At 44.0% G+C, this 16343-nt stretch overlaps 1 protein-coding gene across 4 annotated transcripts in view; it reads left to right on the forward strand.

Moving 5' to 3' along the window:
* APBB1IP (amyloid beta precursor protein binding family B member 1 interacting protein) overlaps nt 1-16343 on the forward strand; it is a 103849-nt gene that overhangs the window by 49707 nt on the left and 37799 nt on the right. For all 4 annotated transcript variants that reach the window (XM_073334280.1, XM_073334282.1, XM_073334281.1 and 1 more), the window contains 3 exons: nt 115-192; nt 7389-7548; nt 11588-11709. In XM_073334280.1, the coding sequence (XP_073190381.1) occupies nt 115-192; nt 7389-7548; nt 11588-11709 (360 nt within the window). The remainder of the gene's footprint in view (nt 1-114; nt 193-7388; nt 7549-11587; nt 11710-16343) is intronic.

Below are 16343 nucleotides of genomic sequence, written 5' to 3' on the forward strand. Positions count from 1 at the left end.
GATAGGCCTTGTGATGTTGGTATAAATAACTATGAACAGGTATTTGCATGCAAACATGGCACTTTGTTCATTTATTTAACAGAAAGCTTACTGAATATCTTGCTGTTATTTCAGGAAGATCTAGAGGCACAAGCAAAAGCCGACAAGATTAAACTTGCATTGGAAAAGCTGAAGGAAGCGAAGGTTAAAAAGGTAGGACTTAAAATATTGAAATTCTAACTTAACATGCAATTGAGTGTGTGTGTGTATATGTATGTATGTCAGAGTTCATTGTAATACATTGTTTATAATTGGTTAGTCTCTAAGGTGCCACAAGTACTCCTTTTTATTGTTTATAACGTTCGTCTTCATATCCTTCCTTTATTTTTTGTACATTTTAAAATGTACATTTAGCACTATCTCGTATTCGTACTTTACGTCATGTACCGGAGAAACAATATTCTATCGCTCTACCTCTGAAAGCACTGAGAAAGGTTTTAATTCTTAGTTCCATTATCTGAACAAAGCTCATATCCTTATAATCTGTTTTAAGGAATTGGAACCTATGACCAAATATTATGCAATCACCCTAAGCTGATACCAAAAATTTTAACTTGTACTTTTCCAAAGCAGTGTGTATGGATTTCGCCAGATCGCTCCAATGGAGTTGCATTGCTAAATCCCCTAATGGCACTTTGAGATATAGGCAGTACAGTAAGGGGCTGACCCTCAGGAGCACCTAGAATTCCAGTTGAACTCAACAGGAGCTGCAGTTGTTCAGCTTTGTACCCTTACAATCCAGTTTGAGTAAGGCATGAGGGGAGGAGGCTGCCAGAGACCAGAGCCTATAGGGCCTGTGGACACATGGTGCAGGTCTCCTATGAATTTTGGGGTGTCTAAATTGAAACAATTCCCACAGAGATGCACACACTCTCCCCAGAGGACATGTTAAGGGAAATCTCTGCTCATAATCGCTGTCCATATTATCCCTTTTACCTGCATAACAAGTGATGTCCTTTTGGGCAAACAATTTATTTTGCATCTTTTGTTTTTTGCAAGATATTAAATATTTAAAGTCAGAGTATTTTAGAAGTTAGACTCTGATGGTCTTCCTGTTGCTAAATACCATCTGTGCTGTAATTAGTGTCATACTATGAAGTTTAAGGAAAATTAAAGCAAAATTAGAGAGGGAGAATCTTCTTTCACTTCTAAAAAGAGGCTGTTAAACACCTTGTGGCGTAGAGCTGTGAAAATGATGTAAAGCACTGCAGGCATATTTGTGAACAGTCAAAGAACTGGAACCAGACATTACTTTCCCTTGTTTCCTAAACGTGTTTTAGATTATGCATGTCCAACATACTTTCTGCATATTCTCCACCACAGCTGGGCTCCTTATTTTAGAAAAAACATTTTGGGGTTTGAAATCAGAGCAAACATACAGTTTAGCTTTTTGATGTGCTTTTCTTTTCCAAGGCCAGGTGGGTGAGGTAATATTTTTTATTGGACCAACTTGTGTCAGTGAAAGAGGCAAGCTTTCAAGCTTACACAGAGCTCTTTTCCAAGTCCTTCTTTTCAAAAGTCTGTATGGACTTTTCCTGGTTGCTCTTAGTTCTGTGGTATTACCTCTGCTTTAGCAGAGATTTGCTCTGCTGCAGAGTCTTGTATGCAAACATTTTAAAATGAGTATTTACTAAAGCTACAGCACTGGGAGAAGTTCTCCCAATTTTTCAACATATGGTTCCCGGCAGGGAATTGTTCTGCTGTTTCCAGTGCAAGTGGATGACTTGACTGTTCTTCTTACTGTGTATTCGCAGTTCTCTGACTTCTATATTTTAGCAATTTTTAAATCTTTTCCCCCTCATAATAAACATGCATATTGTTTCTGTCATTTAAAGAGTGCTTCAAGAGGAATAATGAACTCTTTTGATTTCTGCAGTCAATCACTGTAAGTGATGATCTGTCTATTGCAGTCTTGTACTAGTATCCACCATTGCAGCACATGAACCCAGGTTAGCTGATTGGCATAGCAAGGTTTCTTCCATTCTTTTCCTAATTTAAGTCTAAAACATCCAAGTCAATATTCTTCTTCGAGTAGATGGAGTCATGTATTCCAATTTGGTGTGTGTCACCCCAGCACGCCGGAGCCAGAGAATTTTGCCCATAGAGGGCCGATGCTTGCATCTCATGATCGTAGCCCCTCTTTTGGCTATATGAGGTGATGCTGCCCCGATTCTCTTCAGTTCCTCTAAATATGGTCTGTCATGTGTGGGGGCCATCCCCAACAATGATCCCCACACGTGATGTTGGCTGTGTCTAGGCGAAGCCCACGTCAAGGAGTGGTGTTCTATTTGCAGATTGTTGACCAAATGGGTGCAGGTGGTGTGGGATCTTTGTCTGAAGCGGCTATGTGGACTGCTTCAGCACGAAGATCCTCATGAGATCGGAGATCGCCAGTGGTTTCTGAGAGTGCTGCTGCTTCACATCCTGGAGCTGGCGTCTCTTTGAAGAGATGAAGGAGTCATTCTCCATCAGGTGCGCTGAGGAAAAGGCCCCTCCAGGTCATGTGGGGACTGATCCTCCAGAAGACATGTGGATCAGCATGGGGTAAATGTTGGTGCATGGGATGGAACAGGTCCCGGTCAACCACTCCCTGGTACCTCATAAGGAGGTCAGAGACCCTGTACTGTTAACTCTGGTTCTGACCCTGGGGCATCCATTGAGTTTGGTGCCGATGAGGGCAATGCCAGCACCAGTTGATTCCACACTGGTAGCATCTGGGGCGGCAACAGACCTTTTCTGCCTTTCTGTCCTGGCCTTGCCCTTGGTCCAGGACTTTTCCAAGGCTTTGTGTTTTATAGCCCTGGTGGCTGGACAGGCTCCTGAACCTGTGAGTGTTGGCACTCTAACTGGATGTGTCCCTTCCACAGTGAGTGAAAGTGGAGCTGGTGCCAAGCTCAGTGCTCTGGAAAAGTCTTCAGCATCCCTGCAACCTGCACTGCCAGTGTTACCATGGCACCGTCAATTACTTCGGTACCACTGCTGACTTGGTGTAAGGATCTGGGGACTAGACCCTGGGTCCGCAGAGTCTGGAACAGTTGATATTCCCACTGGGAGGCCATGCAGAGGCACAGCCAGGGAGCACCGTGGGGAGTAGGTCCTGCAGGAAGTGCTGCCCAAGAAACCCAGAGTGACAGTACCCTGCAGCCCTCTGATTGGCCAAACACCCTCTTTAACCCTAACGGTTGCCCCAGGAAGTTGCCTGGGCAATCACACAGACTGCAATTTGTTGCAACACCAGGCTTTGTTTGATCTCTGGTCTTCGACTCCAACCTGACTTTGACTCATGTGATTCCTCGAACTCCTGCTCGGCAACTACTGTCCCTGGTGGGCAGACCTCAGCCCAGTTGTGACCAGTAGGCAAGACTGCCTACGCCCCAGTCCCTTACACTTCAGGATCAACACTGGTGCCGTTACCAGATGTGATGGGTTCGGTCACAGAAACCTCCTTGGGACTGTCACCTGTTCTGCTGAAATTACCTCTGAGCCCGTTTTCTCTGATGGCTTGGGACTCCAGAACCCTGCCTTGTTGAGCCAGACACACTAGCGTGCTGCAACACAGACCCAGGTCTGAACCACGCCCCCAAAGCTCCAGGCTTTAACCGAAAACCACTCAGCAGGTTACCTGTCTCCAGCACCCAGTTCCCAATTGGATCCAAACCCCAAATAAATCTGTTTTACTCTGTATAAAGCTTATACAGGGTAAACCCATAAATTGTCCACCTTCTATAACACTGATAGAGAGATATGCACAGCTGTTTGCTCCCCCAGGTATTAATCACTAACTCTGGGTTCAATAATAAGCAAAGGTGATTTTATTAAATATAAAAAGGAGGATTTAAGTGGTTCCAAATAATAACAGACCGAACAAAGTAAGTTACCAAGCAAAATAAAACAAAACACTCAAGTCTAAGCCTAATACATTTAAGAAACTGAATACAGGTAAATCTCACCCCCAGAGACATTCCAATAAGCTTCTGTCATAGAATATCAGTGTTGGAAGGGACCTCAGGAGGTCATCTAGTCCAACCCCCTGCTCAAAGCAGGACGAATCCCCAATTTTTGGCCCAGGTCCCTAAATGCCCCCCTCAAGGATAGCACACACAACCCTGGGTTTAGCAGGCCAGTGCTCAAACCACTGAGCTATCCCTTCTTTCACAGACTAGACTCCATCTTAGTCTGGGCCCAATCCTTTCCCCTGGTACAGTCCTTGTTCCAGCTCAGGTGGTAACTAGGGGATTTCCCATGGCTAGAACCACCTTTGTTCTGTTCCACCCCCTTTTATATCTTTGGCACAAGGCCAGAATCTTTTGTCTCTCTGGGTCTCTACCCCTCCTTCTAAAAGGAAAAGCACTAGGTTTAAGATGGATTTCAGTATCATGTGACATGTTCACATGTCCTGTGAGACCCCAAGCCTCTATTCTTCCTGGGCTGATTCACAGGAACAAGGGAAGGCTGCAAGTAAACAGAGCCATTTACAACCAATTGTCCTAGTTAATGGAAGCCATCAAGATTCTAAGCCACCGTTAATGGCCCACACTTCACATAATTACAGTAGGACCTCAGAGTAATACTTCATATTTCTAGTTTTAGATATAAGAATGATACATTCATACGAATAGGATGAACACACTCAGTAGATTATAAGCTTTGTAATGATACCTTACAAGAGACCTTTTGAATAAAGCATATTCCAGTTGCATCATTTACACTCATAAGCATATTTCTATAAAACATATGGAGTACGTCACACCACAAACAATGAAGGAGTACTCGATGCAGCCAGTACCATTTCCGCCGTCAGCACGAGCTGCCTTGTCATTCTGGGCTATGGACAAGTCAGAACAGTTGGTCGCACCCTCACAGCTAGCTCCACCTTTATCCCTGGAAGCCTGGGGCTCTTAGATCCCAACCTCGATGCCATTTTCCTCTCATTCTCCATCACCTGACCTGAATCAGGGGGCATTCATGGAGTGCTATGAGTACCAGGATTGGCGCTTGTCTCTCCGTCAGGATGGGAGCCCTTGACTTGGCACCTAGTGGTCACCAATGCACTATCCATAACAGTGGCCTCCATGGAATCCATGGGATGCTCCTCATCTCACTCTCTAAGCGAGATCTCCAGGCACGTCTGTGGTGGTGACCATTGATCTGCTACAGGCCCAGGCACTGGGGAGCCTTCCCCTTGCAGCACCTCCAGAGTCATCCCATCCAGGTCAGTCAGTCCAGGAGCAGAATCCAGCTCTGGCACAATTAACTGCTTCATCTTCGTTCCCGGATGATTCCATGCTGCCTGGCTCTTCCTCCACTTTGGTTCCAGAGGATTTCAAGGCATACCAGGACTTTTTGTGGCACATGACTGTTTCCTCTAGGTATCCAAGCAGAGTTCCTGCAGAAGAACACCCACAAATTACTGGATATCCTGCAGCCATCTGCCCCTGGGAGAATCATCTTCCCTATTAATGATGATGTAATGTCCTGGGTCTTGAACTCAGGCCTGGGAGTCTCCAGACAGCTGCCACATCCTGGCCTTCACCCCATGGCTACTTAAACCTGGTGGGCTGAGAAGCTACTAGCCCCAGCCAAGGCACCACCCATGGGAGTTCTGATTGGAGAATCGCCCATTGGCGACTGGAGATTGGTCCAGATATGCTATTTAAGCCAGGAGGAGGAAGAGGTGCTTTCCTGTTGTGCTTTCCTGTTGTGGCTGCATTGGACCCTGCTTCTGCCTGCCTCTTGCACCCAACCCCGTTCCTGTTTCCTGCTTTGCTCCTGGCTCCCTCCTTACCCCTGCCTTCACTCCTGTTTCCACCATGCTCCTATTCTGTGCTTGATCCTTGCCTCTCCTCCTGCCCTTACACCTCACCTCCGATCCTCAGCTACCAGTCCTGGCTCTGACCATGGCTTCTGACTGTGACTCTGGCTTGACCCCTGATGGCTCTGGTGCTGACCCTTGGCTTCGTTCCCTAACCTGGATGCCTGCTCTGCCCACTTGACCTGACTCCTGCTCTGACTACTAGGCCAGACTGCCTACATCTCAGTCTCTGATGGCTGTGCTCCTTGAGCCTGCTGGAGCACACTGGCTTTGGTACCCCTTGCAGCAAAGTGCATGGAGACATGCTCCTTCATTCTAGTGCAGGGATTTGAGAGCTTTTACTTCCATACATCCACAAATTCCCTAGTTGTAACCTCAGTGAACAATAGAGCCCAGCAGGGCAGGTTTAAGTCCACTACCAAGGATAAGGACACTGAATGAATGGATCTTATGGGTAGGAAAATTTCTAGCCTTCTATCTGGACAGGACTAAACAGTTTTGTGCTTTGCCTCACTTCACCTCATATGCAGATCGTATGACCATGTCAAATGCTCTCTTCACAGACGATCTTTAAATGGATGAAATCCTTTATCAGGACTGCTTATGAGATAGCTTTGGCTATGCCCCCCCTCAGCGGGCGCGAGCTCGTTCTATGAGAGCACAAGCAACAGCAGTAGCGTTCCTCAGTGACATCTCAATACTGGACATCAGCAGGGCTGCTACATGGTTGTCCATACATACGTTTGTGACCCAGTATGTCATTACTGCATCTTCCAAGGTGGATGCAAGTTTTGGCAGGGCGGTTCTGCCATGCTTGTTCGGGTAGTCTCTGAGCCCTGTCTCCTGGGGTGTTAGTCACCTAAGTGGAATACATGGCTGCATCTTCTTAAAGAAGAAGCAATGGTTACTTACTGTACCTGGTTCTTCAAGATGTGATACAGACGTGTCCTCCATAAGCCACCCTCCATCCTCTCTGCATCAAAGTCTAGTCTGTGGGTGTTTGGTGTGAAGGAAGTGAAGGGGAAGGGGCTATGGCAATGCGGCATGAACACCGCTTCTCTATGGGTACTGCTGGGCAAAATCCGCAGTCTCCGGCATGCTGGGCATGCGCACACCCAAGTGGAATACGGATCTTCATCGTATCTTGAAGAATTACCATTACATAAGTAACTGTTTCTTTCTAGTCTTCATTAAGGGCACTTTGTACTTGGCTATTCTGCCTAGCATTTTCCTTCATTGTACTAGACTAGAGTTGAAATTCTGCGATCTCTCTGTGCACCATTTCACCTTTCCTTGAGTTACGCCCAATACAAAGTTTAATTTTCTTTTTTTACAACAGATCTTTTTCTTTGGTGCCAACAGAATGTACAAGCTCCCAAGATATATTATTTTCCCAGTTCAGTGTAGTACGTGGTGCCTTTTGAATCTGTAATAACCTTCAGCCTTAATCTTTCTTATCTGTTTTAAAAGGTTCTTGACCAGCCTAGCTTTTTATTCTCTGCTGAAATTAACTGACTTTATATGACTCTGTACTCAGCTTGTCGTCAAGGTGCACATGAATGATAACAGTACTAAGTCCCTGATGGTGGATGAACGGCAGGTGGCACGAGATGTTTTAGACAACCTCTTTGAGAAAACCCACTGTGATTGCAAGGTGGATTGGTGTCTGTATGAAATATACCCAGAACTACAAATTGGTAAGTTTCATAGGGCAAAGGGCCTATCTGGACTTATGGTATGTTTGTTCTATGGTACTGATAATTATTAAAAGTGAGACTATACTTCTAAGTTTTCCCTGCTCCCAGTATCCATTTATGGGCTCTCTCTCTGTGTTGGAGGCATCACTGTTGAAGCAGTCTGTCTGAATTGTAGGAATGCCATCACTACCTGCTGTCAAAGTGATGCAGAAAGTACCAGTCCACCCAGTAGGTGGAACTTTGCAGTGTGGTAATGTACTGAGCCTCTGTCACTCTGGGGGAATGCGTCTCCCACACCTCAGTGCAGCAGACCATGGAGACTCCCTGTTAACGGCCGTTTTCGTTATTCAGATTTTACACACACACAAAATGAACCAGTTGAATGATTATACAAAAAAACCAGCTAAAGTCTTAGATGAGAGAGTACAGTGGTGGAGTGCTGTTGGCCAGAGCGATCTCGCTTGGGCCAGCAGTGCTGTAATTAAGCAAACATTTCTGAGCAGCATGTCAGTCATTTCTGATATGCTTCACCTGTGGCTGCTTTTTTAAGTACAGATCACGTACGCTATAGTGTTCCTTTTCTTCAGTAGGGCTGCCACTCAGCTGGTGGTGCCTCATGACCCAAAGAGTAACGTGCCTGCTTCGGCTGACCTCAGAGCCCCTAGGGAACAGCTAGGTAAGAATTCACACAAATGGGTACAATTTAATCAATGTGGTTTCAAAGAGGCCTCGAGGCCTGAATGGGATGGAAGGTTCTTTCCCTCTGGACTATCACAAATGTCTGTCTCTGGGCCATGCTCAAAATGTATTAATGAAGAAAGAAATGCTGCCATGACCTTCTCCCAGTGGGGCAGTGCCCTGGAGAAATTGCAAACTGAAAATGGCCCCTAGAACGATAAATGTATAAACTCACCTAGCCATAATAAGCCAACGCAGATTTGAATATGTATTAAGAAAGTTAACATCAACCTCATGTACTAAAAAAGTCCCAGGAATAATTATCCTATTGCACTATAAATCAGATGTGGTGAATGGTTAGAAAAGAGTCTGGGTGCCTCTGAACATGGAGATATTCATCTACTGTTGGGAGTGGCAGATAAAGTAATTGCCTATCCACTCTTTCTACCCCATTAATATGATACATGAAGCAATATTGCCATCTTCTCTTGTACCTGCTTATCTTAACTAGAGAGAGACTGGAAATGGCACAAGAAATGTCACAGATGTCACTTTGAATAATTTTAGAGTGTTTCCTTGCTTTGGGAAGTTGCTGTCTCTGGTCTGGTCTGACCTGGATAGAAATCCCTGAACACTGGATGGCAGCATAGGGCCAAATTCTTTCCTGAACTACTATAACCATTGGACCATGGTGTTTACCTGTGTGTTTGTATGATCTGAAATGCCATTTTGAATCCCCTGCCTTATAGCCAGAGGCAGAGGATATTGGGGAAAACACAGGGAAAGAAATTAGGATTGGTGTTCAGACATTTTAAAGAAATAGAAAATATTTGCTGTATAGAAGTCCCAGCTGTATTTAGAGCCCCATCATTTTTGGTGTTGTACTAATGTAAAAAGAGACTGTCCCAGCCCCTGCACATAAAATCTTACCATCTAAGTAGAAGGATAGAACCTGTCAGGGGAAATGACTTGCCCAAGGTCATATGGCAGGTCCATGACAAAGGCAGGAATAGTACTGAAGTCTCTTGAATCTCACTGCACTGCCCTATCTTCTGGACCAAGTGAGCTGGATATAAAGTTTAACCATTTGTAGAAGGGTATTTTGGGTTGGGTGGAGCAGTATGTGTCAGGAGGTCTTCGGTTTCCCCTGGTGTGAAATATACTGTAGCAGAAAGAGGTTTCGTTAATTCTCTTCAAATGTTTTAAAATGCAGTCTGCTGTTTATTCCCCCTTGTACATTTGTTCACAGGATTAAAATAGTACCATTAACATTCTGATTAAGCAGACTTACTGGACTACAATATATTTTCATCAGAAAATGACACTTCATTGAACCCAAAATGCTTCACAGAAAGATCTCGAGTTCAGTAAACTCGCAGTGAACCAGGCAGGTTCCCATAACCTGCCAACTTGCCCAGCTTCCAACAAACCCAGTCTTCCAGGGTGCAGTGCTCTGGGGCAGCCCTGCCATGCCAGGCTAGGATCCCTGCCGTGGAGCCAGAAGCCAGCCCTGGGATGAACCCTGGCTTCAACTGAGGATCAGCTTAAACTCCACAGACAGCCTGGAAGCCTGGGGAGAGGTTCCCAGGGTCTGCAGCTCTGGGGCAGCCCTGCCCTGTGGACTGCCTGGGATCAGGGACTCCAGGGTTCAAGACTCCTGACCCAGCTGGCTCCCCAGGAAGCCAACAGGGCTGGGAGTCTGGAAGCTGGGGGGGTCCCCAGCCCAGAGCAGTCTGCATGGTGGGGCGGCCCTGGAGCCAGAGCCCTGGGAGACCTGGCAGCTGCTGAGTAAAAATGACATTCTGGTAAGTTTCACACTGCTATTTTCATTTAGCAGCTGTCAGGTTCTCAGGGAACAAAACAGTTTTTTTCAGGTATCTGTTTCATGGGAAATTTAGAAAAATTTGTTTTGGTTCCAATTTGGAATGGACCTGAAATTTCCTGTGAACTGGAATTCCCATGTTTTGGCCTGCTCTAATCTTAACATTTGTACAAAGAAACTATACTCTTCTATGTCATTTCCCTGCATGAGAGTTCTAGTGTAGCCTTTTTAAATATTACTTTGAGTAGCAAGCCCTAGAAGCCAACGTTTCAAATTAGTGAGTAAATATTCCAAAAAGAGTCCAAGCTATTTGTGTATCAGAACATCTTTGGTAGAGTACTGTACATATGTTTTTATGTAAGACTGTATGTAAATGAAATGAGCTATTCCTTCAGATAAATTGCATATTGAAAAATTTCATGAAGGTTTTCTGTGGCTTTACTGTGGTACTGTTTACATTGGGCTGTATTTTGCAACAGAGCAATTTAACCACATAATGAACTTGTATCCCGGTTTAGAGGCGACTATATTCCTCTGTACTGTCCTTGTGGCTGGGATTACTGCTAGAGCCACTGTTTTGAAAGTTATTTCCAAGTTACATTCATATCTTTTAGGACACAATTTACCCTTCTGTTCCTTACCTGTAATTATACAGTGGTTTACATTGTCAGTGGCTTTATTAAAAGTATTACAGTGCTTTGTGTTGCTGAGGAACAACGGAGTACATTGAGACAGACTCCCCAGCTGAGCCTCTGTAACGTCTGAAAGCACACAGTTGTTAAATCGTCAGAACTGAGTGTTGATGGACTGTATCGTACCCTTCCACTTGAGGGATTGAGGGAGGGTCTGAGAAGGGTATGAAACACTAGAAAAGGCCATCAGAATGTGCTTCCTCATCGCCTCCCGCATCAGTACAGTCCAAGTTGTCTGAAGAATGGGGTTACCAATGGCTATTGAAAGTAGAGCAAGAGTGCTCTTGGGGAACCTGCAGAGGTTTGCTGCACCCTGACTTAGCTGCTTAGGGACAAGGATGCCCAAGCGCACCCAGTGGCACAGCATTTGCACCACTCCTTGCAGTGTCCGTTCAGAGACGTAGAAAGACGCCGTCAGCAATCAGAGCTTTGGAAACAAGGATAAAAGGCTTGTGCAGGGCATGGCAAGTTAATGCTGGCTCTGCAGGCATTAATCTATGTTCAGTTTCACAACTTACTTCATGCCCATTATAAAACACTCGATACAGAGCAGCTGTACTAACTACAGCCCCAACCTGGCTAGCCGTGCCCCCTAACACATGTGCTATATCCTACACATGGAGCTAGCACCAAGGGGATGCCAGAGCTACATGCTACAGAGTTGCCTTGCCCTTTCACACTCCACCTCTTCTGTGAGGTGAGGCTCCCTTCTCTGCACAGGAAGGGACTGCAGGGCTCTGACTTCTTGAATGAACGTAAGATAATGGTTATATTCCGAGACAGGACTTTCTGTCTGCTGCCTCTGGAGTGTGTGTTTATCTTACGCTGACCTTTCTTGTCTCTGTAGAAAGGTTTTTTGAAGACCATGAAAATGTTGTTGAAGTCTTATCAGACTGGACCCGGGACAGTGAAAATAAGGTTCTGTTTTTGGAAAAAAATGAAAAATACGCTGTGTTCAAAAATCCCCAGGTAAGATAACGGGATATTGGCAAAATACTTTAAAATGATGTGGGTTAGTTTACACTATGCATGCTAGAGGTTTTATTGGCTTTAGTTCAGCCAGTTCTAAATGAAAAAAAACAAATCTGTGGTTTCAGTAACAAGGAAAAAACACACAAGAGAGCTTTTCCTCTGTAGTATATTCGTAAGCCTTGTCTACACTGCTAAAAATGAGACCTTCAGTTCCCCAATTGTGTAGCTTCATTGCAGGGAGCAATGGTGAAAGCTATTGGGTAAACACACGGCTCAGATGTAAAGATGAATGCAGATCAGAAACAGTGTTTGAACACAAGACCATCAGCACTGCAGCATGGGCCTCTGCAACTTGAGCTAAAGGAGAAGCTCCATTAGCTGGTACTAGTAGTAGGCTGTTATCCTCTGTGGATCAGCCACTAGAGAGAAACATGACACAGTTCACATGCAAGTTATGTAAGCACTTACAATAACTTATTAAACATGCTTCTAAACTATTAAACATGCCTTCATCTAAAGATTAATTGGGTTTATATATTTTTTGGGGGAAGGATGTTATCCCTTACACATTTGCCACCTACATGCTATCCAGCTAATGCTAGCAGCCATTGACAAAAGTTAGTGAGTCATACAATATAGGTCCTTTCCAGCATTTATCCTTCGCTTTGTTTCTATAATATACTTACTTACAAAATAGGGCTTTCATCTTCAGATCTCCACTCTTTCATGAGGACGTGCACATCATCACGCTCACCCATTTGTGATATAATTTACTGTGCAATGGAAATCACATTAAGAGGCTGCTCCATGAATCTGCGGCAGTGACTCAGTTATTGAGATGGAAGGTCAGAAGCTAATGACTAAAGGCTGGAATATTAACACATATTGGGTTGCATGCACACAAAGAAGACCACCTTAACATCTGAAAGACTGAAATCACTCTGTAATGCAGCTGCAATGATGCTAGGCGGACGTTTTGGGGGAAAATAGTAAAAAAACAGGCTATCTGGCATTGACACTAAAATTCAAAGAGCCTAGAGAATAATAATGACCCGAGGAAGACTGTAATATGGGAGGGAAAAAACCCTCCTGGAAATGCTTTTGTTTCATACATTTGGGTTAGATCATTCCCCCAGGGTAGCTGATGTTAAACTCACAAACCAAAATGTTAATCTCTTGTTTTTGAAACACTCTCTGGTCTTGATTCTTCTCTTCTACCTGTTTTGATCTCCTGATTTGCACTGCTGTAAATGAGAAAGAATCAGGCCCTGTGGATCAAATTGTGCACATTCCCTTTTGGTTTTGTAAAACTGATTGAAAGTATTTACACAATGTGCTTCAAATAGTGGCTGCTCTGTGCTTCTGTTCTACTACCACTGATAAGCTAGGGGAGACAGCTACACCTATCAGAGCCCTGTGAGTTGGTGCCTGTGTCCTGAATGTATGGACTCCTGTTTCTGTCCAAGGGATGACATCTGAGGGGTTAAACTAGAACAGCGATACTAAAACTAAAGGTAAAATTAAGAGGTGGTGTAAGAATTCCAAATAATTTAATAACCATGAAGAATTCCGTGCATGAATATCTATGTCCAGAGAAGGTGGTGTCTGACTGTAGCAGGCAAATGTCCACTTAAGGGACACTGAACTTTAAATTTAGTCCATTAAAGTTTAATAGTTTCAGGCAGGTACTACACCTGTCCCTCTGCTAATGCCTTTACAATCTGGCTTTACAATCTGATTCCTATTTTCTAAATTTGTTTTTCTCTCCTCTGCTGTCATGTGAAAGACCCGCACAAACAAGAGTGAAATTGACTATACACTGAGTGCAGTCAAATGCACAAGCAAACAGAAAATAGAGAAGTGGTTTTGCCCAGTACCTGCTGTTAGTTGTTATATGTCCCAATAGCAGGTAAGAATGTTTTAGACAGGAGCATGATTTTTAAATTGACAGTGTCCCTCAAACAAATGGTCTTATTTTTCTGGGATCATAACACAAGAACAGACTTTATACAATTTAATGTTTTGTGTACATACTATTTTAGGCACTTGCATTCCTATTGCTGCTTTTTTCTTAGAAGAATTTAATATTTACGAATCTTTCTCACTTACCACCTGTTCTCCCATTCGCTAACAGAAGTGGAGGAGAGTCTATCCTAGAATATAGAAGATGGGCCGCAGTAACTTTGTTAAACAATATGATGGAAGCCAAGTTTGAAGATTAGTTTCCTGGACCCTACTTAGCTTTGATTTAAGCTGCTGCCGGCTTCTCCAGATTCGTGTTTGTGATCTTCGAAGTGATAGGGCTGTGCAGATCCAGTCTGATTTAGGATTATGAAAAACACCATCTGCACTACAGCACATCATTGCTTTAGTATACAGTCAATATGACTTGAACACACAGACCAGATACTGTAGCAGGGAGTTGCTGAACACAGCTTTATTTTAATTCATTTTGTGCCTATAGTTTAAGTTGCCTTTAAGTTATATAAGTAGCTCATTCTAAAAGGGACTTTTTCAGTTGCTTATAACTTTGGCCATCTCGTGGTCTGGCCCTGCGTTTTGGAAAGTCTGACCAAAACAGTCCAGCCATTTTCAAGTGAGTAAGATTTTGTGCTATCAAAGACAAAAAACAAAAGCCACTTTTGTTAATATTAAAAATAATATTAGTCTTTCTTTTGAACAGCTCTGATGTTTCTGATTTTGGTACAGACTTCTCATTTGGTATAGAACTAATCCCTAGGTTAGACATATGCCACTTTGTGGACTGGGGAAAATCCATTTAGATTTGGTTCGTTTCAGAGTAACAGCCGTGTTAGTCTGTATTCGCAAAAAGAAAAGGAGTACTTGTGGCATCTTAGAGACTAACCAATTTATTTGAGCATAAGCTTTCGTGAGCTACAGCTCACTTCATCGGATGCATACTGTGGAAAGTTTAGAAGATCTTATTATATACACACAAAGCATGAAAAAAATACCTCCTCCCACCCCACTCTCCTGCTGGTAATAGCTTATCTAAAGTGATCACTCTCCTTACAATGTGTATGATAATCAAGTTGGGCCATTTCCAGCACAAATCCAAGTTTTCTCACACACACCCCTCCCCCCACACACACAAACTCACTCTCCTGCTGGTAATAGCTTATCTAAAGTGACCACTCTCCTTACAATGACAGGTTTCAGAGTAACAGCCGTGTTAGTCTGTATTCGCAAAAAGAAAAGGAGTACTTGTGGCACCTTAGAGACTAACCAATTTATTGGAGCATAAGCTTTCGTGAGCTACAGCTCACTTCATCAGATGCATATCGTGGAAACTGCAGCAGACTTTATATATACACAGAGAATATGAACCAATACCTCCTCCCACCCCACTGTCCTGCTGGTAATAGCTTATCTAAAGTGATCATCAGGTGGGCCATTTCCAGCACAAATCCAGGTTTTCTCACCCTCCACCACCCCCCCACAAATTCACTCTCCTGCTGGTGATAGCCCATCCAAAGTGACAACTCTTTACACAATGTGCATGACAATCAAGTTGGGCTATTTCCTGCACAAATCCAGGTTTTCTCACATCCCCCCCACCCCCATATACACACAAACTCACTCTCCTGCTGGTAATAGCTCATCCAAACGATATGCATCTGATGAAGTGAGCTGTAGCTCACGAAAGCTTATGCTCTAATAAATTGGTTAGTCTCTAAGGTGCCACAAGTACTCCTTTTCTCCTTACAATGTGTATGATAATCAAGTTGGGCCATTTCCAACACAAATCCAGGTTTTCTCACCCCCCCCCCCCACACAGGCTCACTCTCCTGCTGGTAATAGCTTATGCAAAGTGACCACTCTCCTTACATTGTGTATGATGATCAAGGTGGGCCATTTCCAGCACAAATCCAGGGTTTAACACGAACGTCTGGGGGGGGTGGGAAAAAACAAGGGGAAATAGGCTACCTTGCATAATGACTAAGCCACTCCCAGTCTCTATTTAAGCCTAAGTTAATTGTATCCAATTTGCAAATGAATTCCAATTCAGCAGTTTCTCGCTGGAGTCTGGATTTGAAGTTTTTTTGTTGTAAAATAGCAACTTTCATGTCTGTAATCGCGTGACCAGAGAGATTGAAGTGTTCTCCGACTGGTTTATGAATGTTATAATTCTTGACATCTGATTTGTGTCCATTTACTCTTTTACGTAGAGACTGTCCAGTTTGACCAATGTACATGGCAGAGGGGCATTGCTGGCACATGATGGCATATATCACATTGGTGGATGTGCAGGTGAACGAGCCTCTGATAGTGTGGCTGATGTTATTAGGTCCTGTGATGGTGTCCCCTGAATAGATATGTGGGCACAGTTGGCAACGGGCTTTGTTGCTAGGATAGGTTCCTGGGTTAGTGGTTCTGTTGTGTGGTATGTGGTTGCTGGTGAGTATTTGCTTCAGGTTCGGGGGCTGTCTGTAGGCAAGGACTGGCCTGTCTCCCAAGATTTGTGAGAGTGTTGGGTCATCCTTCAGGATAGGTTGTAGATCCTTAATAATGTGTTGGAGAGGTTTCAGTTGGGGGCTGAAGGTGACAGCTAGTGGCGTTCTTTTGAAATGCTGTAGTTTCTTTTGGTAACTCTCAGTGGGATCAGAGGG

The sequence above is a fragment of the Lepidochelys kempii genome, chromosome 2, assembly GCF_965140265.1.
Source record: "Lepidochelys kempii isolate rLepKem1 chromosome 2, rLepKem1.hap2, whole genome shotgun sequence".
In the NCBI taxonomy this organism is placed as follows: domain Eukaryota; kingdom Metazoa; phylum Chordata; order Testudines; family Cheloniidae; genus Lepidochelys; species Lepidochelys kempii.